Here is a 23,926-nt window from a genome sequence, read left to right on the forward strand (position 1 = left end):
GCGTCCACCTCCACTATGAATGGCAAAGAGGGGTCCGGATGCGCCAGGACAGGTGCATTGGTAAACAGAACCTTCAGACGATGGAAGGCTCTGTCCGCCTCTGCTGACCATCGTAGCCGCACCGGCCCCCCCTTCATCAGTGAGGTAATGGGAGCTGCTACCTGGCCAAAACCCCGGATAAACCTCCGATAATAATTAGCGAACCCCAAGAACCGCTGCACCTCCTTCACAGTGGCTGGGGTTGGCCAATTACGCACAGCCGTCACGCGGTCACACTCCACCTCCACCCCCGAGGTGGAAATGCGATATCCTAGAAATGAGACGGCTCTTTTGAAGAACTCACATTTCTCAGCCTTGACGTATAGGTTATGCTCCAGCAGCCGCCCAAGCACTTTACGCACCAGGGACACATGCTCGGCGCGTGTGGCGGAGCAGATCAGGATGTCATCGATGTACACCACCACACCCTGCCCGAGCATGTCCCTAAGGACCTCGTCCACAAAGGATTGGAAGACAGCGGGAGCATTCTTTAACCCATACGGCATGACGAGGTACTCATAATGGCCCGATGTGGTACTAAATGCGGTTTTCCACTCGTCTCCATCTCGGATACTCACCAAGTTATACGCACTCCTGAGATCCAATTTCGTGACGAAGCGCGCCCCGTGAAATGACTCCACTGCCGTAGCAATGAGAGGTAGCGGGTCACTGAAACCCACCGTGATAGCATTTAGACCTCTATAGTCAATGCACGGGCGCAGACCTCCCTCCTTCTTCTTCACGAAAAAGAAGCTCGAGGAGACGGGGGATTTAGAGGGCCGAATGTATCCCTGTCTCAAGGACTCAGCGACGTATGTATCCATAGCCACTGTCTCCTCCTGAGACAGAGGATACACGTGACTCCTAGGAAGAACCGCATCAGCCTGGAGGTTTATCACACAATCCCCTCGTCGATGGGGGGGTAATAGAGTCGCCTTCGTCTTACTGAAAGCGATAGCCAAATCGGCATACTTTGAGGGAATGTGCACGGTGGAGACTTGGTCTGGACTCTCCACCGTAGTCGCACCGATGGAAACTCCTATGCACCTACTTGAGCACTCCCTCGACCACCCCGTTAGAGCCCTCTGCCCCCACGAAATCTGGGGGTTGTGTGTGGCTAGCCAGGGGATTCCCAGTACCACTGGGAACGCTGGGGAGTCAATGATGAACAGGCTGATACGCTCCACATGACCCCCCCACGTCTGCATAACCAGTGGCATGGTGACCTCCCCTACTTGGCCTGACCCTAGCGGTCGACTATCTAGGGCGTGCACAGGGAAGGGGTGGTCCAGCTGAACCCGGGGAATCCCTAACCTCTTAGCTAACCCATGGTCCATAAAACTCCCAGCTGCACCTGAATCGACTAGCGCCTTATACTGGAAGTGAGGGGAAAAATTAGGAAAACAAACGGAGGTGTACAAGTGGTCGACAGGGGGCTCTGGGTGTGGCTGGTGCGGACTCACCTGGGGGGCCGAAGCAGTGCTCTGCCTGCCCTCCGAACTCCCGGAGGGACCTCTCCAGCACCGGTCCACAGTGTGTCCTCTGCGTCCACATCGGGTGCAGGAGAGACCCCCCCCTCCGGTCCTCCTCGGTGCAGCCCCCCTATCTCCATGGGCTGTGGAGCGGGAGGACTGGTAGGCGGAACGAACAGGCCCCGACTGGAACGTCCCCGGGCAGCCAGCAGGTTGTCCAGTCTAATGGACAAATCCACCAGTTGGTCCAGAGTGGAGGTGTTGTCCCTACATGCCAGCTCCCGGCGGACGTCCTCGCGAAGGCTGCACCTATAGTGGTCTATCAGGGCCCGCTCGTTCCACCCCGATCCAGCGGCGAGAGTCCGGAATTCCAACGCGAAATCCTGAGCGGTCCTCGTCTCCTGTCTCAAATGGAATAGTAGCTCACCCGCCGCCCTGCCCTCCGGGGATGATCGAAAACCGCCCGGAAGCGGCGGGTGAACTCAGGGTAGTCACCCCGGGCCGAGTCTGGACCATCCCAGACCGCAATGGCCCATTCCAGGGCTCGACCCGTGAGACACGAGACGAGGACGCTCACCCTCTCTTCGTCGGAGGGAGGGGGGCGGACGGTCGCCAGGTACAGTTCCAGTTGGAGGAGGAACCCCTTGCACCCAGCGGCCGTCCCATCGAACTCCCTGGGAGGTGAAATCCGGATCCCGCTGGCACCCGCTTCAGTGGATGTGGGTAGGGGCGCAGGGTGAGGGACCGGAGCTGATCCTGCTGGGGAGGCACTTCTCTCCCATCTCTCCAACCGGGCCAACACCTGATCCATGGCCGAGCCTAGGCGGTGGAGGAGGCCGGCATGCTGGGAGACCTGCTCAGCCATGGATGGCGCTTCTGCTCCTACTGACTCCATCAGTTTTGGTTCGGGATTCTGTCACGTCGGACTTGGACTGGCTGATAGGTAGAATCAAGTGCAGGAGACAGAGGTGCTGGAGGTGAGTGTCTTTTAATAATCCTTACTCACACACACGCCGAAAAGCACAGGGCGCTATACAAAGTTCCAGTATTTGTTAACTGCGCCCGTACAGCACAAAATATAATTCCTAAGGCAAGGAGCGCAGCCCGGTAAATCCTTCTACAAAAAAAACTGTCGATCACACAAGGTGGACAATAAACAATCCCGCACAAAATCCCAACTGAAAACACACATTAAATAAGTCCCCACTAATGACATACACAAAACAGGTGCGGAACAGACAGACAAAACTAAACGACACAGAAACAACGATCGGTGGCAGCTAATAGGCCGGCGACGACGACCGCCGAGCGCCGCCCGACCGAGGAGGGGCGCCACTTTCGTTGGATCCTGTGACAGTGGCTATTTGAAGAATCTCAAATATAAAAGATATTTTAATTTGTTTAACACTTTTTTGGTTTCCACATGATTCCATATGTGTCATTTCGTAGTAGGGTAGGTGTTCTAAAACTTTTGACCGGTAGTGTATATTGATAAAGGTCACCTTGTCCTAGAGAGATTTACACGGTTTTCAAAATGCAATGCCAGTGTAAGCCTACATGAAACACAACCATTATTTTAAGTGTTTATAAAATAATTGTATTATTAATAAACATAATACAATTATTTTAAGTGTTTATAAAATGAATGGTGGAAAAACTATTGGAACCATTTCCTCATTTGACTGCTAGGTTTTATGGGTATTATGAATCATACTGTGGTACTCTATGGCTCATACTTATTGAAGAGATTTGGTTTAAACAGCAAATCATTTCTATAAGGTAAATGCAAGGAAAACATAGTAAGACAAGTGTGTTTGGTAATATGATTAGTCATGTGTTTCTCCTGCTTATGTTGAATTTTGTGTTTTTGTTGGGTGTGAAAATTCAATTTTTTGGAATATAAATGGATTTCAGTTGAAGCATTATGCATAAGACCTTAAAATACAGCGAGGAGTTGGGATGTTCTTTATGCATATTTCTGTGTAGTCTCATACCTTATATCCTACTTGTATTCCCATTTCAGGAGTAGAACAGCCTTTGAGAAGAACAAAACAGACGTCTTTAGGATCAAAACTCATAACGTTGGGCCTTTGAAGAAGATACGGTATGACAGATCCTCTGCCTTTACAGAAGACTGGACATGTGTGTAGATGTACATTTTCCACACTATTGTAGAGCAGTGGTTCGAAATGTTACATTTTTTGTGACCCACCAAGTAGACAAAGACAATGTTTCTAGCCAAAACCCTGACATAGGTTGCAACTTAATAGAGACTAGCTATCACCCACCATTTGGGAAACTCTGCACTAGAGAGCTGTAGTACTTTTACCTTTCCTTCAAGATTTAGTATGATTTGGTACAGTATATATAGTGAACAAAACATTAGGAACACCTTCCAAATATTGACTTGCACCCCCTTTTGCACTCAGAACAGCCTCAGTTCGTTGGGACATGGACTTTACAAGGTGTTGAAAGCGTTCCACATGTTTACGCCAATGCTTCCCACAGTTGGGTCAAGTTGGCTGGATGTCCTTTGGGTGGTGGACCATTCATGATACACACGGGAAACTGTTGAGTGTGAAAAACCCAGCAGCGTTGCAATTCTTGACACACTCAAACCGGTGCACCTGGCACCTAATGCCATACCCCATTCAAAGGCACTTCAATCTTTTGTCAAGGCCATTCTCCCTCTGAATGGCACACATACACAATCCATGTCTCAATTGTCTCAAGGCTTAAAAATCTTTCTTTAACCTGTCTCCTCCCCTTCATCTACACGGATTGAAGTGGATTTAACAAGTGACATCAATAAGGGATCAAAGCTTTCACCTGGATTCACCTGGTCAGTCAATGTCATGGAAAGAGCAGGTGTTCTTAATGTTTTGTACACTCAGTGTATATGTTTCATTGATTGATTGATTGATATGTCTCCTGTAGGATAGAGCATGATAACACAGGTCTGAATGCCAGCTGGTTCTTGGACAGAGTGGTGGTGACAGATATTACCAGACCTCACATGAGGTTCTACTTCACCTGTAATAACTGGCTCAGTAAGGTGGAGGGCGACAACCTGTTTGTCAGGGACCTGCTGGGCAGCCTCGACCCCATGGACTTGCCCAAATGTAGGTACCATGTCCGCCATCTTGGATTTGATTGTGTTGGATGCAGCCTGTGGAAGGTCCTTGGCTGAGATTTTTGCATAATATATGTAAAACCAGTTACAATCTGATTTAGTTGTATTATGGTTAATCAAACGTGTGTTTTTCTCTGGTAGATAATAAGTATGTAGTGAGCGTGTTCACAGCAGATGTAAAAGGCAGTGGAACAGATGCGGATGTCTTCATCAACATCTTTGGAGAGTTTGGTGACACCGGTGAGTTTCATTCCAGACAATAGGTAATTTGAATGGTTAGTTATGAGTGATTGAGAAACTAAAATGTGATATCTTGTAGGTTACTGATTTACAGTTTAGGATTCGGGACCATAGTACTCAAACCTGCTCTGTGTGTTATGTCTGACCCTTTTCATAGGTGAGAGGCGGTTGGACAATAAGAAGGATAACTTTGAGAAAGGCACGGAGGACAAGTTCACTTTAGAAGCTCCCCACCTCGGCAAAATAAGGAAGATTACCCTGGGTCACAACAACAAAGGCTCTTCCGCTGGATGGTTTGTGGACAAGGTACAGTACAGTTAAAGCAAGACTATGCTATGGCTATATGAAGAGTTTTAATCTGGAGGCTCATTAGGATATAAGCTCATAAAATGAAGGAACCAATGTTGCCAGCAGACCTGGGTTCAAATACTATTTCAGGTATAGTAACTTTTCACTACATTTCAAAACAAGTATTCAAATAACCTTTATTTTAAAAAAACAAGTAGTTGAATATTGGAATGTATTTGGAAATACACATGGAAAAAATACACTAACTCAAGTACACTCCCATGCATTTAACACAGGTAGTTTTTAATACAATTTGGTCAACTATTTGGTTTTTAAAAATAGCCATTCAAATACTCAACTAAAATACTTGTTTTGGGCTGTGTATTTGAAAATACTCAAATACCAGCATCACTGTGGAAGCCAAGCCAGGAAAAAAAGCCATATTGCAACCTATGTGTTGTGATAATTGTGTTTTTTGCTCTATAACCTATGTCTTGCGACCATGATATATGCCTAAGACCATGACAATAAGACACAGTGGCAGAATAAATTCAACCACACCTTTGTTTTATCACAAAACCGGAGAGCAACCACTGTCCGGTGAAGTCCACAAAGCATATTGCACGTAACAAACAGTCACATGACCTACAGCATGGTCAAGAAAGTTTATGTTTCCGACATTTTCGGACTACTAAACAACTATTGATTTAGAACCACGGAGAGTTATTGTAAGTCGCAAAGTTAAACAGGAGCTGCCTCCACTATTCCAGCACCATTTCAACTTCAACATTTCAACATCATCAAATCACCTATACTAAGTCTAATACTAAAAGCTACCAAAAAACAATTTAGTCCAATCAACGTAAGCTAATGGTTCTGATTTGTGTATGTGTGTGTGCGTTCCTGCAAGTAGAAAAAACATGTTGACTCACCCTGCTTGTAGAGAAACGCCAATGCCATCCTCCTCTCGTTCATGTTGAAGAAACAGTCTATGACTGTCATATAGTACATGCTTTTATTTACTACCTGGCTAAAATGCTTACTCGCTAGCCTAACTTCCTTCCATGGGCAACATTAGCTAGTTAACATTAACCTTCTACATCTAGCTACATAGTGAACTTCCATCCTCTCAGTTCAGGGGCACAATTTATTTTATGGTTGTATCAGAATCACTGTTATAATCATTCACATGTACGGATAATTAATTAAAACCATGAGTTCAAATCCCTATCTCCATCCATGGCTAATTTATGCTAGATAGCTGGCTAGCCACCGGACGACAACAACACAACATGATGCAACAATTCAAATTGTTTATGTTGATGACGTATTTCTCTTTGATAGGAGTGAAGCCAAATCCAAACTGGCTTCCCTTGACACTTTCTTTTGGTGCGCTGGGACCATACACAGTTGAGCTCACTCAGTTTAGCTCAACGCTGATTGGCTATTATATTATATTTGTTTTTATTAAGGGAGGCCAAATGCTCACTGGCTCCCCTTGCATTCAATGCTACGGGAAGCAACAATGTCCTACTCTTTTGGACCAGACAGCATCAAATAGATGGCCACACAGAGAGAGACGGAGGGGAGCTGTTTCGCTCACTTGGATGCTTTCTCTGGTGAGATACAGTACATTCAGCCTCTTGCGAATTGAAGATAAATTATGAAAACACAGAGACGAAAGATAAATTAAGATAAATTATTTTATGAATACATCCCACTGTAAAAATACACAGAACAATTATTTTAAATAACAAATAATCAAATACACATGTATTTGAACCCATTTCTGGTTGCCTGAACTGTTAAGACAATGTTTGTTTTAAATGGAGGCTGCTGAAATGCAAGAGGAAGGAACGATCCATCCATATCATTCCATATCCTGCCCTATTCTACGTTTTACTGTACGTGAGCCCCTGTTGCCTCTGGAGAGGTATTTAAGACATGTGATCCTCATCTCCTCCTCTCCTCTCCTCCCCTCCCTGTCCTCTCATCTGAGACTGGTGTCCCATCACCTCCAACACATTCCAGTTACAGTGTGGAACCATGAGATGAGTTCACACACACACAAACACACACACATAGGCCAGAGGGACATCCTACCCAACCTGTAGTAAAGGGACACCAGGCCCCATTAAGGGATTATATTTCCAGTAGAGGGACAGTCTGTAGATGTGATGGTGATTGCTGCACACACTGACACCAAAGATCACCAAGATAGACATGATTTTATTCAGGGCTTATTCAATAAACCATAACTTACACCTTGAAAATGTGTTATATTAATTTATGGTCCTGTTTATATCCTGTATTCAGACCCATGAATGTGTCACACTGTAGACTGCTGAAATGGAGGGTTGATGCAGGTGCTTGTTTATCCTACTCCTTCCCAGATGGACATTTGTCAAGTGTAAAGGTTTTGACCAGGGGTAACCAGGATGGGCTTTGAACCAGGAATCATGCAGTTACAGACACTGTGCCAATAGGGTTAGACCCCTTGGCAGACGCGAGGGAGGCCAGGAAAGGGGCTTGAACACAAACTGTATATTGCACCTGGTCCTGTCCATGCAGGTGCTCCTGGATGACATGGGAAACAAGTCTCTGTATGAGTTCCCCATCAACCGCTGGTTCGCCGTCGATGAGGATGATGGGAAGATTCAGAGGGACATCCTAGTTGGAGGCAGTGAGCCCACAGGTGGGGAAAGACCAGACAACACTGTATAAAAGACAAAAAAAGACACATTACACTATTACATTACAGTATATTCAGTATTTGGTTCATTAAGCAGATATTCTTATATATAGATTTGCTTTAAGTAACAAGTAAAAGGGGGCTGAGCAGCAACAACATAAAATAAAGTATCATATGCAAATTCCTCTGTCTATAGGAGGTGCGTGTAGACATTCACAGTGCAGTTGTCTCCACATTTAGTGTAATGATCATTTCAAAAAGGAAATGAACAGTAAATGTACAATATCTCAGACCCTCCTGACATTCATTCTATTGTCCACACTATCAATGTTTTGATTTGGTTCATTTTCCTGTTCACTCCTCTCTGAGTGGGTGTTCTGAAGCGGAGACGTGAGTTGGCAGAGTGTCTGATTAGCTGACACGTAACTGTACCCGCCAGGTATTGTGTACCACGTCCAGGTGGTGACAGGGAAGGTCCGAGGAGCTGGCACCAACTCCAACATCCACATACTGATGCACGGCACCAAGGGCCTGAAGAACAGCGGCAAGGTATAGTCATACATCAAGTAACATGTCATTTTATAATGAATTGCATTTCCCTAGTCCAACGTGGCTACTTCCCTCCTTTTCGTCATTCATATTCATTAGAAGTCATAGGTGAAAGCAACGTGGTGTTTGTCTGTATAGTGATTGTACACGGTCTCTTCCACAGATCTTCCTGCAGGGGGGTAAGTTTGAGCGTGATCTGACAGACATCTTTAACGTGGAGATATCTGCCCTCCTCAGCCCCCTCAGCCGAGTCACCATCGGACACGACAATGGAGGAGTCAACGCTGGCTGGTACTGCGAGAAGGTGCGAGTACACACACACACGCACACTAATATGAATAAATGACTTCCTTACATGTTTAACATCCCAATCTATTTCCAGTAAACATATGACAGTGAGTCTCTTGTGTGTGTTTATGTTCCAGATAGTGGTGTTCTGCCCGTTCACAGGGATCGAGCAGACCTTCCCTTGCAGTAAATGGCTGGATGAGGATGAAGGTGATGGACTGATAGAGAGAGAGCTCTACGAGATGGTCTCACTAAGGCAGAGGAAACAGAAGAGTAAGCGACATTACTTGAATTCTCATTACATCTCGGATGTGATATCTTTAATACTCTCGCCTAGCTATTCTTAAACATTTTATCCCATTCCATGTGTAATAGATAGAAAAAAGCTGCTTATGGTACTGTATGTCTCGGAGAATCTGAGTAGGGTGTGCTCCAGGGCCGCGAATATACAGAGTTCCAATTTCCATTCTCATATCAGTGGAATGTAAACATCTTCTAACTTCTGTTTCTAACATGGAAACCGTTCAAATCCTGACTCTCAAACTGAGCTTGCTAAACAAATTCTATATCATCTGTATCTGTGGTTTGAGGTGTTTTTCCAGAGTGTGTGTCTGTTGAGTTTGGAGAATAATTCTCAGTTCGTCTGGTCCCCTTCAGAGCACCCCTGGTCTCTGTGGATCTGGACGTCAGATTTGCCTGGCGCAGGAACAGACGCATCCATTTACTTCCAGATCTATGGGGAGAAGGGCAAGTCAGACGAGATGAGACTGGACAACAAAGCAGACAACTTTGAACAGGGCCAGCTGGATAAGTTCATGGTGTGTGTGATGTATTTAGGATAGATGGATGGACTGACAGATGGGTGGACTAAAAAGACAGACAGGCAGGCAGAAGGACAGGCAGAATGGCAGACCGACAGAATGGCAGACAGACAGACAGACAGACAGACAGACAGAGACAGACAGAATGGCAGGCAGGCAGAAGGACGGACAGACAGACAGACAGACAGACAGACAGACAGACAGACAGACAGACAGACAGACAGATTAATTACTGAGTAACGATGGATGTGTACTGTTCTTGTTATTCAACACACAGGTTGAGCTACCTGACCTGGGGAAGCTTACAAAATGTCGCATCTGGCATGAAAAGAGAAGCCCTTTTGCAGGGTGGCATTTGAGCAAGGTGAGCAAATGAAAACATTAAGAAAAAAATCCACAAATAAGCTTGAGGTTCAGATTCTCTCTAGCTGTGCCACAAATGGCACTGTAACGATCGTCGCCTGGTGACGAGGAAGCGGACCAAAACGCAGCTGGGAGCGAACACATGTTTATTGAACACACTGGAATTAAACATGTACACAAAATCAAGAAAACTGTCGATACGTTACGTGCTCAAAACAAAGAGACAACAACCCACAAACATCGTGGGGGAAAAGGAACTTAAATGTGATTCCCAATCAGACTTCACAAGCGACAGCTGTCTGATTGGGAAATCACCCCGAGCCCAACATAGAAATAAAACACAAAGAAAGGCTATAACCAAAACATAGAAAATAAACCATAGAAATGCCACACCCTGACCAAAATAGCAGAGTTCACCTGGTCAGGGCGTGACAGGCACCCTATTCCCTATATAATGCACTACATTAGGCAAGAGCACATGTGATATGAGATTTGCCCTCTTGACTGTCTTGGTGTTCCCGCAGGCATCTCTGATGAAAACGTTGACGAAGGAGAAGTTTAAGTTCCCCTGTGAGCGCTGGCTGGATACTAACGAGGATGACAACGAGTTAGTTAGAGAGCTGCCTGCCACTGGAGAACTGATTGCTGAACCCCTGCCCTGTAAGTTCATAAAGGATCACCTACTGCATTGTTTCACCCTATTCAAACATACTAGCGTTGTTAAGGGAATGCTGTTGTGTTGTTGTAGTGATAAAGTACCGTGTGACCGTGTGCACGGGGAAGTTTGGCGGCAGCGGGACGGACGCCACTGTCTTCCTCAATCTGATTGGTGACCTGGGAGACACAGGCGAACGTACGCTGGTCAACTGCAAAAACAACGTCAACAAGTTTGAGAAAGGCAACGTGAGTCCAGGAGACCCACTCTAGGCCTCTTGGAACATATCTAAGGACTGCACTAAAGGCTGTTTACTGAAATGATAAATTAACAGGATTTTCCACATACCTTAGCTGTAATCCATTCACCAAGACAGTTTACATTGTCTTCCTCATAGATCTCTCTCTCTCTCTCTCTCTCTCTCTCTCTCTCTCTCTCTCTCTCTCTCTGATTCAGATGGATGAGTTCATTATTGAGGCGGTGTCAATCGTGCAGGTGCGGCGAGTGCGTATCGGGCACAACGGGCGGGGCGGAGGTTGTGGCTGGTACTTGGAGAAAGTGATGGTCAGGGAAGAGGGACAGGCTGAGTCTCAGGTTGTAGAGTTCCCCTGCGGCAGGTGAGACATGGGACAGGAAGTTTGTGGAACAGATGACTTAGGGACAGCCAGGTATCTCCTAGGACAGGTATGGAATGTGTGTAACATCTATGACCTTGGGGAAGATGATTGAATAGGTGCCAGGTGATCAGAGAATAGGGTCAGGTTGAGATAACAGCAGGTAGTTTGGGTAAAAGTTAAGACGGCCATGTTTTCCCTGACCATCTCAGGTGGCTAGATCGGAATGAGGATGACGGACAGATTGTTCGGGAGTTGGTGCCATTTTCAGACGGACAGCGTCTCTACAGTAAGTGTTTGTGGGAAAATATATTCATATTTCTGTCATTTAGCAGGCACTTTTATCCAGAGCGACTTACAGTGGTGCATACACTTTTGTATTTTTCCCCCCTGTGGGAATTGAATCCACAATCCTGGTGTTACAAGCGCCATGCTCTACCAACTGAGCCACACGAGAGCTGTCAACTCACTGAGAACTTTGTTGAAGTTGTTGTACGGAGACCACACTACTGTATATACTATATATTTTTTCACTGCCACGTGAGTGAATAAACACACCTGAACTACAACTTGTATTTCTGCCTTTCAGATGTGAGCTATCACGTGTCGGTGAAGACAGGCAGCGTCAGTGGAGGCAGCTCGAACTCCACGGTTTTTGTGAAGCTGTATGGGGAGAAGGGAGACACCAGTAAGATGATGCTGGTGGTCTCTGACAACAACCTGCGCAACTACTTTGAGGTGGGCCGGGTGGATGTGTTCACTGTGGAGACATTTGACATTGGACAGGTACAGTAACAGTAGAATTCTTGGTTTTAGTGTTAGGGTTAGAGGCTACTAGAGTTGGACGGTATCCAGATATACTGTTTCTGTACCATACCGGGGTATACGGTATTAACGAATGTGCACACAAGGGTCGCTACCCCTGCCCCCTCCTAAAAACAACATTTTTAAGAAACAGGGATCTTGATCCAGGAGGGGATTGAATATCTCTGCTGTAACCAAGAAGCTTGATCTTGACATCTAGCTACTTAGCTAGCAAGTTAGCAAACCAAATGCATAGCTAGAGCCCTGAGAAGGATATAATTTATTTAGATTTTAAAAAAATAAATAAGGTATTGAAAATCATACCCTCGGTATACGGTATAAACGGTATGTCGCCCAAGCCTAGAGGCAATGCCTTTATTTCTGCCAAAGTGTAATCTCTCAAAAATGAAAGATGTATATACACAAGCATTGTATACCTTATTCATACAAGGCTGAATCCTTAAGATACATGCACATAAGTCAGAATTTCATTAAAATGATGTATTGATGTTAAACCGAGATACATACAAAATTTAATTGAGTAGAAAAATAAATGCTTTATTTTGTACACCAGATCAACCGTCTGTTGATTGGCCACAACAACGAGGGGATGAATGCTGGTTGGTTCCTGGACAGTGTCCAGATCATGGTGCCGGCCAGTGGGAGTCAGTACATGTTCCCCAGCCACCGTTGGCTCTGTAAGGACGAGGCGGACGGCAAGACCGAGGTGGTGATCTACCCTAGCGAGATCCTGGACATTAAACAATGTAAACACACCTATTACAATACACCCTTATACACACCCATTTAATTATAAACAGACACACACCTATAGATGTTTCCTGCTTTATTTTTTAATATACTGTACAGGGAATCCAATCAATCTCTCAGGCTATCCACACAGATATGGAAAATTCAACTAACTTGAATCCAAAGATTTTGATTGGGGCGCATAGAGGCTATACATATTAGTTGTGTTCTTCTGTAATATCATTATTTTTGTTTAATCTTGTTTTGCAGTGATGAACTATGAGATAACAGTGGTGACAGGTGATGTGAGCTTTGCTGGAACCAACGCGAACGTTTTCATCCAGCTCTACGGTGATAAGGGCAAGACCGAGGTCGTCAATCTGGCCAGCAGGTCCAACAACTATGAGAGAGCAACCACTGAGATATTCAAGGTCATTATTGTCACATTTCATTTCAAGCCTTTTTTTTCTGAGAATCTATTTGAATCTACTTGAGACGTATTGACATTATTCAATAGCATGCAATATCGATATGGTTTGAAAATATGAAAAGATAACACCTATGAAGTGTGTGTCTTCACCGGGGATAGTATTAAATATTACAGTCTGATAGGGATCAGGGTACACTCTTAGAAATAAGGGTACGGTATTGTTCCCTGGGATACAAAAGGTAAAAATACATACATTGTACATTCAGAGGTACACATATGATCTAGGGCTGGGAATTGCCAGGGACCTCACGATACAATATTATCACGATACGATATGTATTGCGATTCAGCACTGTGATCTTTATTGCGATTCCATGGTCCAAACATATTGCTCAACATGTGTCCGCTGCAGAGGGACAAGAGAGAGACATGAGAAAACTAGTTTTGATCGGTCATGGAAATAAAAGCGCTGAAAACAAATTGGCTCTCTATTTAAAAAGAAGATGGAGAACAAGCTATGTAGGAAAAATCTTGGAGTTTTGGTGCAGGTACAGCCAACTAGCGCATAAATGATATTGTGATATTGTCAAAACGATCTGATCCAATATAATGTCAAAAATAATATCCTGATATGTAACTGTTTCGATTTTTTCCCCCATTGCTAGTATGATCTCACATGGTACTGTTCGGCAAAAAAATTGTATAATGGTACATTTGTGTATCCAATAATTTGAATATAAAAGCTACAATCATCACACTCGCAACGTACTGTGAAGGTACATTTCTGTTTCCCAGGTTACATACTTATTTTGTGTACCTTCAACTCTTGATGGTATTGATCTGTACCTTTGATTAGCAGAAAAGCAATGTATTGAAGAAAGGTACATATTTGTACCCACCATAAGTTACAATGATGCCACCTAAGAAGAACTAACGGTTTTGTCACTGGGGTGGTATCCTAAAAAGGCAAATTTGTACCATAATCATATTTCCCAGCATACTCTACTGCAGAAAAAAGAAGGAAGGGAAGCGCTGCTAGGGTACATAATAGTAAGTCTTTGTAGATAGAAGGTGCTCTTTGGTAAAAGGGGTAAATTGGTCATCAAAAAGAAAGGGGGACCAAGGCACTCTTCATATAATTAATTATAATGCCTTTATTTGTAAGTCATGTTCAATGGAACAAATATTTAATTACTCTGACATGTTTCGGCTGCATGGCCTTTGTCAATGATTGTGTCTTTGTACTCCCTGACGAAGGCCATGCAGATTCGTGGAAACGGGAGGGAATAAGCAGGAAATCCGGGATCCTTGAACCAGAATCTCTGGAAAATCTGCCAATTTTGGGAAAGTTACCAGAATTTTGCAACCCGACTTGTAGGCCTGATGTGGCATGTAAACCATGAGGTTCGGCCACTGTATTAAGGTAAAATTAGGCCTCAAAATAAGGCCTTATGAGATGTGTATTGTCATAAAGAGTTTAATTGTAATGATAACATTCGCCTAGGAACTCACTTGGTGAAGGTCACAGGACTGAAAATAAAAGAATTTAACAACCATGTATCTGTCAGTTACAAATACAGTCATAAGTGGTAACTTTAGAATTTACTCAAAGGCAAGGCACACTGGGAAATTATATTTGTGTGGCTTAGTGGGGACCACTAGCGGTTCTGGGGGGGCCCAGGGGGAGGCCAGCGCCCCTGTGACAACAATTTTGGACCCCCTTATGGCCCCCCTAAATGTGGAGTATGAAATAATTTTTACATAACTAATTTTTGCTATCGTTCTTTTTTTACATCCGTTATTAGACAGTGGCAACGCGGAACACTAATTTAACCCACACATTTTCTAGAGGGACGGCTTTAGGCGAAACACAACAGTATCGTACCACATGCAAAACGATATGACAACAATAACGTCTAATGTAACTGCCCCCTCTAACAGTACTACTGGCCCCAGCTTGGCCCCCCAGTTGAAATGGTCTAGAACCGCCACTGGTGGGGACGTGGTTTTCAGTTAGTTATTTTTGGCCACCCGTGAGTGGAAGTGTTGTACCAGTTTAAGTGGTCTATGGTAGAGGTACATTTTTGCCATTTTCAAGGAAGAAATGGATTCCCTATAAATTAACCTTTTCTTAAAGCACCCTTTTGTATCTGTGGACTATATATAAGAAAGGTACTGTAAGGTATCTGAGATATGAACTGGGGTACAATTATGTACCTAAACTCAGCAAAAAAAGAAACGTCCCTTTTTCAGGAACCTGTCTTTCAAAGATAATTCATAAAAATCCAAATAACTTCACAGATCTTCATTGTAAAGGGTTTAAACACTGTTTCCCATGCTTGTTCAATGAATTAATGAACATGCACCTGTGGAGCGGTCGTTAAGACACTAACAACTTACAGACGGTAGGCAATTAAGGTCACAGTTATGAAAACTTAGGACACTAAAGAGGCCTTTCTACTGACTCTGAAAAACACCAAAAGAAAGATGCCCAGGTTCCCTGCTCATCTGCGTGAACATGCCTTAGGCATGCTGCAAGGAGGCATGAGGATTGCAGATGTGGCCAGGGCAATAAATTGCAATGTCCGTACTGTGAGATGCCTAAGACAGCGCTACAGGGAGACAGGACGGACAGCTGATCATCCTCGCATTGGCAGACCACATGTAACAACACCTGCACAGGATCGGCACATCCGAACATCACACCTGCAGTACAGGTACAGGATGGCAAGTTACACCAGGAACGCACAATCCCTCCATCAGTGCATAGATTGTCCGCAATAGGCTGAGAGAGGCTGGACTGAGGGCTTGTAGGCCTGTTGTAAGGCAGGTCCTCACCAGACATCACCGACAACAACGTCGCCTATGGGCACAAACCCACCGTCGCTGGACCAGACAGGACTGGCAAAAAGTGCTCTTCACCGACGAGTTGCCATTTTGTCTCACCAGGGGTGATGGACGGATTCGCGTTTATCGTCGAAGGAATGAGCATTACACCGAGGCCTGTACTCTGGAGTGGGATCGATTTGGAGGTGGAGGGTCCGTCATGGTCTGGGGCGGTGTGTCACAGCATCATCGGACTGAGCTTGCTGTAATTGCAGGCAATCTCAATGCTGTGCATTATAGGGAAGACATCCTCCTCCCTCATGTGGTACCCTTCCTGCAGGCTCATCCTGACATGACCCTCCAGCATGTCAATGCCACCAGCCATGCTGCTCGTTCTGTGCATGATTTCCAGCAAGACAGGAATGTCAGTGTTCTGCCATGGCCAGCGAAGAGCCCGGATCTCAATCCCATTGAGCACGTCTGGGACCTGTTGGATCGGAGGGTGAGGGTTAGTGCCATTCCCCCCAGAAATGTCCGGGAACTTGCAGGTGCCTTGGTGGAAGAGTGGGGTAACATCTCACAGCAAGAACTGGCAAATCTGGTGCAGTCCATGAGGAGGAGATGCACTGCAGTACTTAATGCAGCTGGTGGCCACACCAGATACTGACTGTTACTTTTGATTTTGACCCCCCCCCCCTTTGTTCAGGGACACATTATTCAATTTCTGTTAGTCACATGACTGTGGAACTTGTTCAGTTTATGTCTCAGTTGTTGAGTCTTGTTATGTTCATACAAATATTTACACATGTTAAGTTTGCTGAAAATAAACTAAGTTGACAGTGAGGGGACATTTCTTTTTTTGCTGAGTTTATAACTAAAGGTACAAAGGAAGTACCTTACAGGGTACCACCGCAGTGACAAGAGTTTGTTCCCCTTTAAGAACAAATCTTAACCTTTTTTTCTGAGAGTGTGCGGGATAAGCAACCCTGCAGTTACATGGCAAGTTGTTTTTGCTATAAAGGTCTAGCCATGTTGGTGGAGGGTAGATACTGAGAGGTTACGTTCTGAGAGGCCACAGTGTAACGAAGTCTGGCTTCTGTCCTGACAACTGTACTGTAGATAGAAGCCAGCGACGTAGGAAAGATCTTCAAGGTGCGTATCGGCCATGACGAGGCGGGGATCGGCTCCGGCTGGTTCCTGGAGAAGGTATACGTCAAACACCTAATCATGGGCATGGTGCCCAAGGCGAAGAAAAAGGATGACAAGAAGAAGAAGAAGAAAAAGAAGGTCAATCAAATCTTTTTTTCAGTTTCCTGTACTTTGTAATATCAGACTTTCTCAATAACGCTCTATTCTATTCTCAGGAGGCGGAGGAGGAGGAGACAGAGGAGGTGATGCAGGAGATAGTGCAGACGTATGTGTTCCCATGCTCCCGCTGGCTGAGCCGGGGGGAGGAGGACGGGGAGCTGGTGGTGGAACTGCTGCCTGAGGATACAGACGAGCTGGAAGGTACTGGAGAGGGGAGAGGAGAGAAGAGGATATCTTTTTTTGTTGTTTTGCAGCAAGTAGACAAATAATACAGTTACAAACAAACACACTAACTTATGGATCAAACTAAGTCTGACTTACCTATCCTATGTATTGTCTGACAGAGAACACCTATGAAGTGTGTGTCTTCACCGGGGACATGCTGGGGGCTGGGACTGACGCCAATGTCTACATCAATATTTATGGGGAGAACGGGGACACAGGGGAGCGCCTCCTCAGGAAGTCAGGCAACCTCAACAAATTTGAGGCAGGGCAGGTGAGAGAGGAGTCACACTACATGGGGAGAAAATTAACTTACAGGAAACCAATTGGTCTTACAGGAAAACAATGGGTCTTACAGGAAAACAATGTGTCCATTGAAGTTAAGCGGTGCTTTACTTAGCAAACACTGGTCTACAAAGTATATACTGTAGTTGGTATGGGGAGACCGGACTTTGGCCTACTTCTGCATGATTCCAGGTATTCTTGTAGCTTGGGTACGTGAATTTGTGTGCGTTATGCAATGCTACAATGTTGCTTTAATAAACGGTCACCCAGGCAAGTGATCTTGTACGTGGAATGCCCACAATGCCCTCATTAGCTTTACATATCCCTTGGGAAATCAATAATCAGACCCTCACTAGACACAAAACACATATTCAGCAATATGAGCTTCCATGCAGACTGTTGCTCTGAGTGTTTCTCTAGGATTACATTAGGTCCATTAGGCCATCTGTGACTAAGAGGAGCTGGAAGCAGTCGCCAAAGTCACTGAACCTGTCACCCTGTCTGTCGCTACATTGACAAACCTGATAGCGTGCATCCTCTTATTCAAAGTAGCGTAGGTATATGTTTACTAATCACTAAATGTGAACCAGTGAATTATTGAGCTTAAGTTTTGGCTCTTTGGAGCAAGGAGAAGTACACGTCCACAAACAATGAGTTTTATTTATTGCATCAGCCTAAAGAGGGACCTCTTGTCATGAATCAGTGACACACTTTTATAAGACCTTATTTACCGAATGAGTAGATAGTGTGCTATGCGGGAAATATGAGACCGTTTTGAGACTCTTTCTATGGAAGATGACAGACTTTTATTCAAGCTGTTTTAGCACCTGTAATCATCTGGTGTATACATGTTACAAACCCCTTCTTACTAAAACAGTACAAGGACAGCTGAAGAACCCTTTATGGTTCTAGGTAGCAAAACAAAATCTGTTGTAAGAGTAAAGTATCCCCAAAAGTCTCTCTGTCAATGTTGCTGTTGTCATACAGGAGGATGTGTTCACCATAACAGCCATTGAGCTGGGCCCCCTGAGGAAGCTACGCATTCGTCAGGACAACGCAGCGTCTTACTCCTCTTGGTACCTGGATCGCGTGGAGATAGTGGACACCAAGGATGAAACCACGTAAGTCACTTTTGGGTGCATCCTAATAGTCTGAGGAGAGGAGGCTACTTTAAACTATTGAGATTCACCCAGACAGGAGTCACTTCCTCTCGTTAATTCCATATTGTAGCTACACTCACAAATGATCTTATCACTATCCTAGATATGACAGAATACTCACTCTCATGGTTGAAAATAAAGTGTATCTGTGTGCAACAACAAAGTGTGTGACTGAATATGGCTCTCTTTCAAATAATAGTTTGGTGTCTCACTATGGGAATTTGCTCGATAGCTAATTCACTACAGAAGAATCCAATCACACAACGTCTGTCGCCGACGGACAGGTCTAGTGGACAATGAGGGGAGCCCCTCCCTCATAAGTGGCCACGTGGCTGCCCTCTGGTCATTCTCACTCTCTTACTTGCGAAGATCACCACGCTCTCTATGCTCTCCTGAGCGCCACTTGATCCCTGTCTTCCTGCTTAATGTTCTCAGGTGAGCCGCAAAGATAAACGCTACCGAACGTAGGACGTCAGCTCTAGTCTTTGTGTTGAGTAATGACCGGAAGGAACGTTTTTGCTTCGAGTAGAATTAGTCTCTGGTTGTAGCTAGTGTCACACGGCTAGCTACTGAGGCTAGCTCACGCCGCAAGGCAAGCTAACCACCATTAGCTCTTCCTACCTGCCCAGACGGTAGAATTGCTTGCTCTCCTCTCTGCTTTAGTTCAACCTACGTGTACTCGTTTTGTGTTGACTAGACTGACCGACCCAGCTTAACAGCTCGACGATCAAGAGAGGCTTTTTGTTTGCAGAAGGACTAAACTGCACACGCTTTTCTTTGGCTAGCTTTGCGCTATTAGCCATTCTGCTATTAGCCCACGAGGCGAACACTAACTAGCTTACACTCTGCCCGAGTACACAATCTTTGTGTTATTTTTCTCGTAGCCATAGAACCTGCTACTCCTTCACAGGGAGGACCGAGCAAGGCTCCTGCACCGGCACACCCATGTCCATGTGGGGCCATGATAGCAGGCAAGGATACACACTCCTTGTGTATCGCCTGCTTTGGGGTGAAACATGCTCAGGCAGCGCTAACTGACCCTGAGTCCTTCGTGCATTGTAGCGAGTTGCCAAGGACCTGCCTCAACAGAGACGGGGAGGCGACCCCACAACCCCAATCCCGGACGGGGAGTGGCCAAGCTCAATATCGAGTGGCCTGCGCCTGTGGGGGTGACAATGCCAAACGGGACTGGTTTGATGGGAAGAGACTCCCCTTTCACAACGTCCCAGGGAAGCAGCTCCTCCCGGCGGTCCCAGCTTGTTTGGGAGGAAGCCAAACACAACTGGGCCAAGCCCATGTCCAGCAAGGTCCTGACTAGGGACTTCGCTACTATGGAGATGCAGAGCATAGAGGAGCTGGGTTTCAGCAAATCACTGCCCTTCTTTATGAGGCTTTCGAAAATCTCTCTGGTCTTTGTAGTCGGATCTGTGCTTGAGTACTTGACTGAGGGACCTTACAGATGTTATATGGGGGACAGAGGAAGGGATTGTCATTTAAAAATCATGTCAACCACTATTATTTCACAGAGTGATTCCATGTAACTTATTATGTGATTTGTTAAGCCACATTTTACTCCTGACCTAATTTAGGCTTGCCAAAACTAAGGGGGTGAATACTTTCTTTTCACAAAAAATCACAATTAAATCTATTTCAATCCTACTTTGTAATGCAACAAAATGTGAATAAATCCAAGGAGGGTGAATACTTATGATACCCACTGTACGGCCCTCAGTGTCGGGGCCTCTGATGGGTGATACTGTCGGAACTGTCCAGTGCCACTGCACTGGACATCAAACTGGTGGACAGTGATGACTCTCCGTCTGTCCCCATCTCTGCTGAGTTCCCCGAGACCTTGCAGGAGAGCTGGGCCTCTACCAGGGGGTGCTTCCGACTCACAGCTGAGAATGGACCATGGAGTTTGTTGCGGGCGCAGAGTCACTCAGCCTCCGGGAGTACCCGACCATGGACACCATGATAGCTGCCAGGAGAGATTATAGGGCGAAACCCGCTACTGAAGCCGCAACCCCCCAGAGTCTTTAATGCGGACTTGAAAGCCACATATGGGTCCCTCTGCTCTCTTGGTCGTCTTACCAACCCGGCCATGCTGCTGCAGGCCTACCTGCAGACTCTGTTGCCCTGGCTGCAGGAGGACACAGAGGAGCTCCTCCGGGAAGGGATTGAATGTCTCGCCTGCTTTCCCTGCTCCAGAGGGATGTGGCCTGCGCCAACGGACGGGCCATGGCGCAGGTGGTTACCTCCTGGCGCCATCTCTGGATGGCCCAGTCCTGTCTGCCAGCTGCTATCCAGAGCACATTTACCACTCTCCCCATCACCCTAGGGCTGACGTTTGGCCCAGGGGTTGATGACATTCTGGAGCAGACTGATAAGGTTCGTAGGGACCGGGAGACCCTGAGATGGTTCGTGCCGCCTCCTCAGGCCCCAGGTCCAATTCAGACGGACCGTTGCCACCCACCTGCTCCCGAACAACGGTGGGGTCCTTCTCCTGCCCCATCGCCTCGCGCTGAGGTGACGACAGCGGGGAGGGGCACAGCGTGCGGTGGAGCAACAACCTGTCAACCGTCACCACCATAGGGACCCAGGCGCTCGGGGCGCCAGAGGACACACCCTTCCCCGGCCTCGGCTGCTTTGCCCGGTCTCAAAGGGCAAAGTGGGAGGAGGGTGTGGAGTTCCCCCTTGGGTGTTGTCCACAATGCCCGAGGGGTACCGACTCCAATTCCGGTGCTGGCTCCCGTCCTTCAGGGGCCTTCGTGTCACCACGGTGGCCTACCCCCTGAAGAAGAAAACCCTGCGGCTGGAAATCTCCTCACTCCTGGACAAGGGTGCCATCCGCATGACCAAGACATCAGAATGGCTAGGTAGGTTCTACTCCACTTATTTTGCAGCCCCAAAAAGAGACAGAGGGTTGCGAGCGATTCTGGACTTCCGCAACCTCAATGGGTACTTGAAGGTACTGAGGTTCTACATGCTGTCCCCAGCCCGCATGTTGCAGGCCATGTCCAGGGACCAGTGGTTTGTGACGCTGCCCCTGAGGGTTGCGTACTTCCATGTTCCTGTTCACCCAGCTCATTGGCAGTACCTCCAATTCGCTTTCGAAGGGACGGCTTACGAATTCCTGGTTCTTCCCTTCGGCCTCTCCTTGGCACCCCGCACTTTCACAAAGTGCATGGACGCTGTCCTGGCACCTCTCATGTCCCGAGGATTTGATTATCCTCAATTACCTGGACGATTGACTGATTTTTGCTCCGACCAGGAATCAGGTCCTGTCAGACAGAGACATGCTCCTGACCCACATTGGTCGGGCTAGGCATTACTGTAAACGACAAGAAGAGTCGTCTGACGCCCACCCACAATGTAGCCTTCATTGGCATGGATGGACTCGCGCCTGCCCACCAGAAGGATTCAGGCGATCTTATCTTGGCTCAACCACTTTCGGCAGGGGCGGGTGGTATCCGCCCTGACCTGACAATGCATGTTGGGCTTGCTCAATCTCCGTCCTCTTCAACAGTGGTTCAACTCCCACCGGCTGCACCCGAAGCGCCACCGTCACAGCCGAGGGCATTGTAGAGGTGGCTCTGTTGCTCCTTTCTCTCAGGTGGGGTGGAGATGTTGAGGATGTGCCGCCGGGAGCTGGTCAGCACACATGCCTCCCAGATCGGCTGGGGGGGTGTGACCAAGGGAAGGTCGGCCAGCGGCTGTTGGCTACCTCCTTGGAGCGGAAGGCACATCAATACACTAGAGCTCCGAGCTGTACTGCCAGCCCTGCCGTCTTTCCTTCCACATCTGAAGGGAAGACATGTCCTGGTGAGATCGGACAACATCACAGTGGTGGCTTACATCAACCATCAGGGTGGACTGAGGTCCCACTACCTCCATCTTATGGCACGGGAACTCCTTCTCTGGGCTCAGGGACATCTAGTGTCTCGCACATACCTGGCATCCTGAATGTGTCAGCAGATATGCTCTTGAGGGAGGGCCCGCCACCTTGGGACTGGAGCCAACATTCCCAGGTGGTGCAGCACCTGTGGGATAAGTTTGGGAGGGTGCAGGTGGACCCGTTTGCCTCCCTGGACAATGGACACGCCATGTTGGAGCCACCAGGGCCTCTGGGCTTGGATGTTCTGGCTCACGATTGGCCAGGGCTGGAGCTTTAGGCATTCCTCCTTTTTCCCTGATCCAGGCTTTGCTGGACAGGACCAGGATGGCACTTGCCCAGAGACCCTGGTTTAGCCTTCTTCTGTCCCTGTTTTCTGGGACACCTTGGCAACTGCCCCTGAGACCCGACCTGCTGTTTCAGTCCGGGGAAACTCTGTGGCATCCGAGAACTCTGTGGCATCCGAGGCTACAACCGCGGCATAGCAGTTGCGCTGGCGGTTGTTCTGCTCTTGGTGCACTGGTATTGAGGTTGTGCCCGAGTTGTTCGGGGTGCAGGATGTCCTCCAATACCTGCTGTCTCGCTTGGATGAGGGCTTGGCAGCCTCTACACTGAAAGGTAATTGGCCGCTATACCTGCCTGCCATGTGGGATGGATGGACAGGCCAGTGGGATGCCATCCCTTGGTCTCCAGGTTTATGAAGGGGTTTCGCTCCCTGAAACACCTCTCTATGAAGGTGGCTTTCTTGGTAGCGATTACTTCCATGAAGAGGGTGGGTGAGCTCCATGCTCTTTCGGTAAGTTCTGAGTGGACCCCGGTGGGAGGAGTATATCTCTCCGCCCAACCCTTCATTCTTCCCGAAGGTTCTGTCGGACAGGCATGTGAGCATCCCTTTTATCCTGTCTGCTTACGACCCCCCTGGCAGTGGCGGGGGAGTCTGGGCCTTCCTCCGGCATGCTGTGCCCTAAGCCGGCACTTGCTGCCTATGCGGAGCGGACATGGTCAGTGAGAACAACAGACCAGCTTTTTGTCTACTATAGTAAGATAGCCCTGCGGGCTGGGCTATCAAAGCAGAGGCTCTCTCACTGGATCAAT

The 23,926-nt window shown here is 46.8% G+C and overlaps 1 protein-coding gene across 5 annotated transcripts in view; it reads left to right on the forward strand.

Moving 5' to 3' along the window:
- The window catches only part of loxhd1b (lipoxygenase homology PLAT domains 1b), a 47,592-nt gene that overhangs the window by 8,816 nt on the left and 14,850 nt on the right, over positions 1 to 23,926 (forward strand). For 2 of the 5 annotated variants that reach the window (XM_029716456.1, XM_029716458.1), the window contains exons 5-25: positions 3,535 to 3,615; positions 4,449 to 4,633; positions 4,786 to 4,884; positions 5,042 to 5,190; positions 7,744 to 7,867; positions 8,304 to 8,413; positions 8,577 to 8,717; positions 8,839 to 8,974; positions 9,359 to 9,519; positions 9,800 to 9,886; positions 10,410 to 10,545; positions 10,634 to 10,788; positions 10,997 to 11,157; positions 11,367 to 11,443; positions 11,744 to 11,940; positions 12,533 to 12,725; positions 12,979 to 13,139; positions 17,084 to 17,251; positions 17,329 to 17,473; positions 17,617 to 17,768; positions 18,767 to 18,900. In XM_029716456.1, coding sequence (XP_029572316.1) covers positions 3,535 to 3,615; positions 4,449 to 4,633; positions 4,786 to 4,884; positions 5,042 to 5,190; positions 7,744 to 7,867; positions 8,304 to 8,413; positions 8,577 to 8,717; positions 8,839 to 8,974; positions 9,359 to 9,519; positions 9,800 to 9,886; positions 10,410 to 10,545; positions 10,634 to 10,788; positions 10,997 to 11,157; positions 11,367 to 11,443; positions 11,744 to 11,940; positions 12,533 to 12,725; positions 12,979 to 13,139; positions 17,084 to 17,251; positions 17,329 to 17,473; positions 17,617 to 17,768; positions 18,767 to 18,900 — 2,952 coding nt within the window. Of the gene's footprint in view, positions 1 to 3,534; positions 3,616 to 4,448; positions 4,634 to 4,785; positions 4,885 to 5,041; positions 5,191 to 7,743; positions 7,868 to 8,303; positions 8,414 to 8,576; positions 8,718 to 8,838; positions 8,975 to 9,358; positions 9,520 to 9,799; positions 9,887 to 10,409; positions 10,546 to 10,633; positions 10,789 to 10,996; positions 11,158 to 11,366; positions 11,444 to 11,743; positions 11,941 to 12,532; positions 12,726 to 12,978; positions 13,140 to 17,083; positions 17,252 to 17,328; positions 17,474 to 17,616; positions 17,769 to 18,766; positions 18,901 to 23,926 lie in introns of those variants that run through there. The other 3 variants (XM_029716459.1, XM_029716460.1, XM_029716461.1) reach the window with 3 other exon arrangements.

This window comes from Salmo trutta, chromosome 27, assembly GCF_901001165.1.
Source record: "Salmo trutta chromosome 27, fSalTru1.1, whole genome shotgun sequence".
Lineage (NCBI taxonomy): Eukaryota > Metazoa > Chordata > Actinopteri > Salmoniformes > Salmonidae > Salmo > Salmo trutta.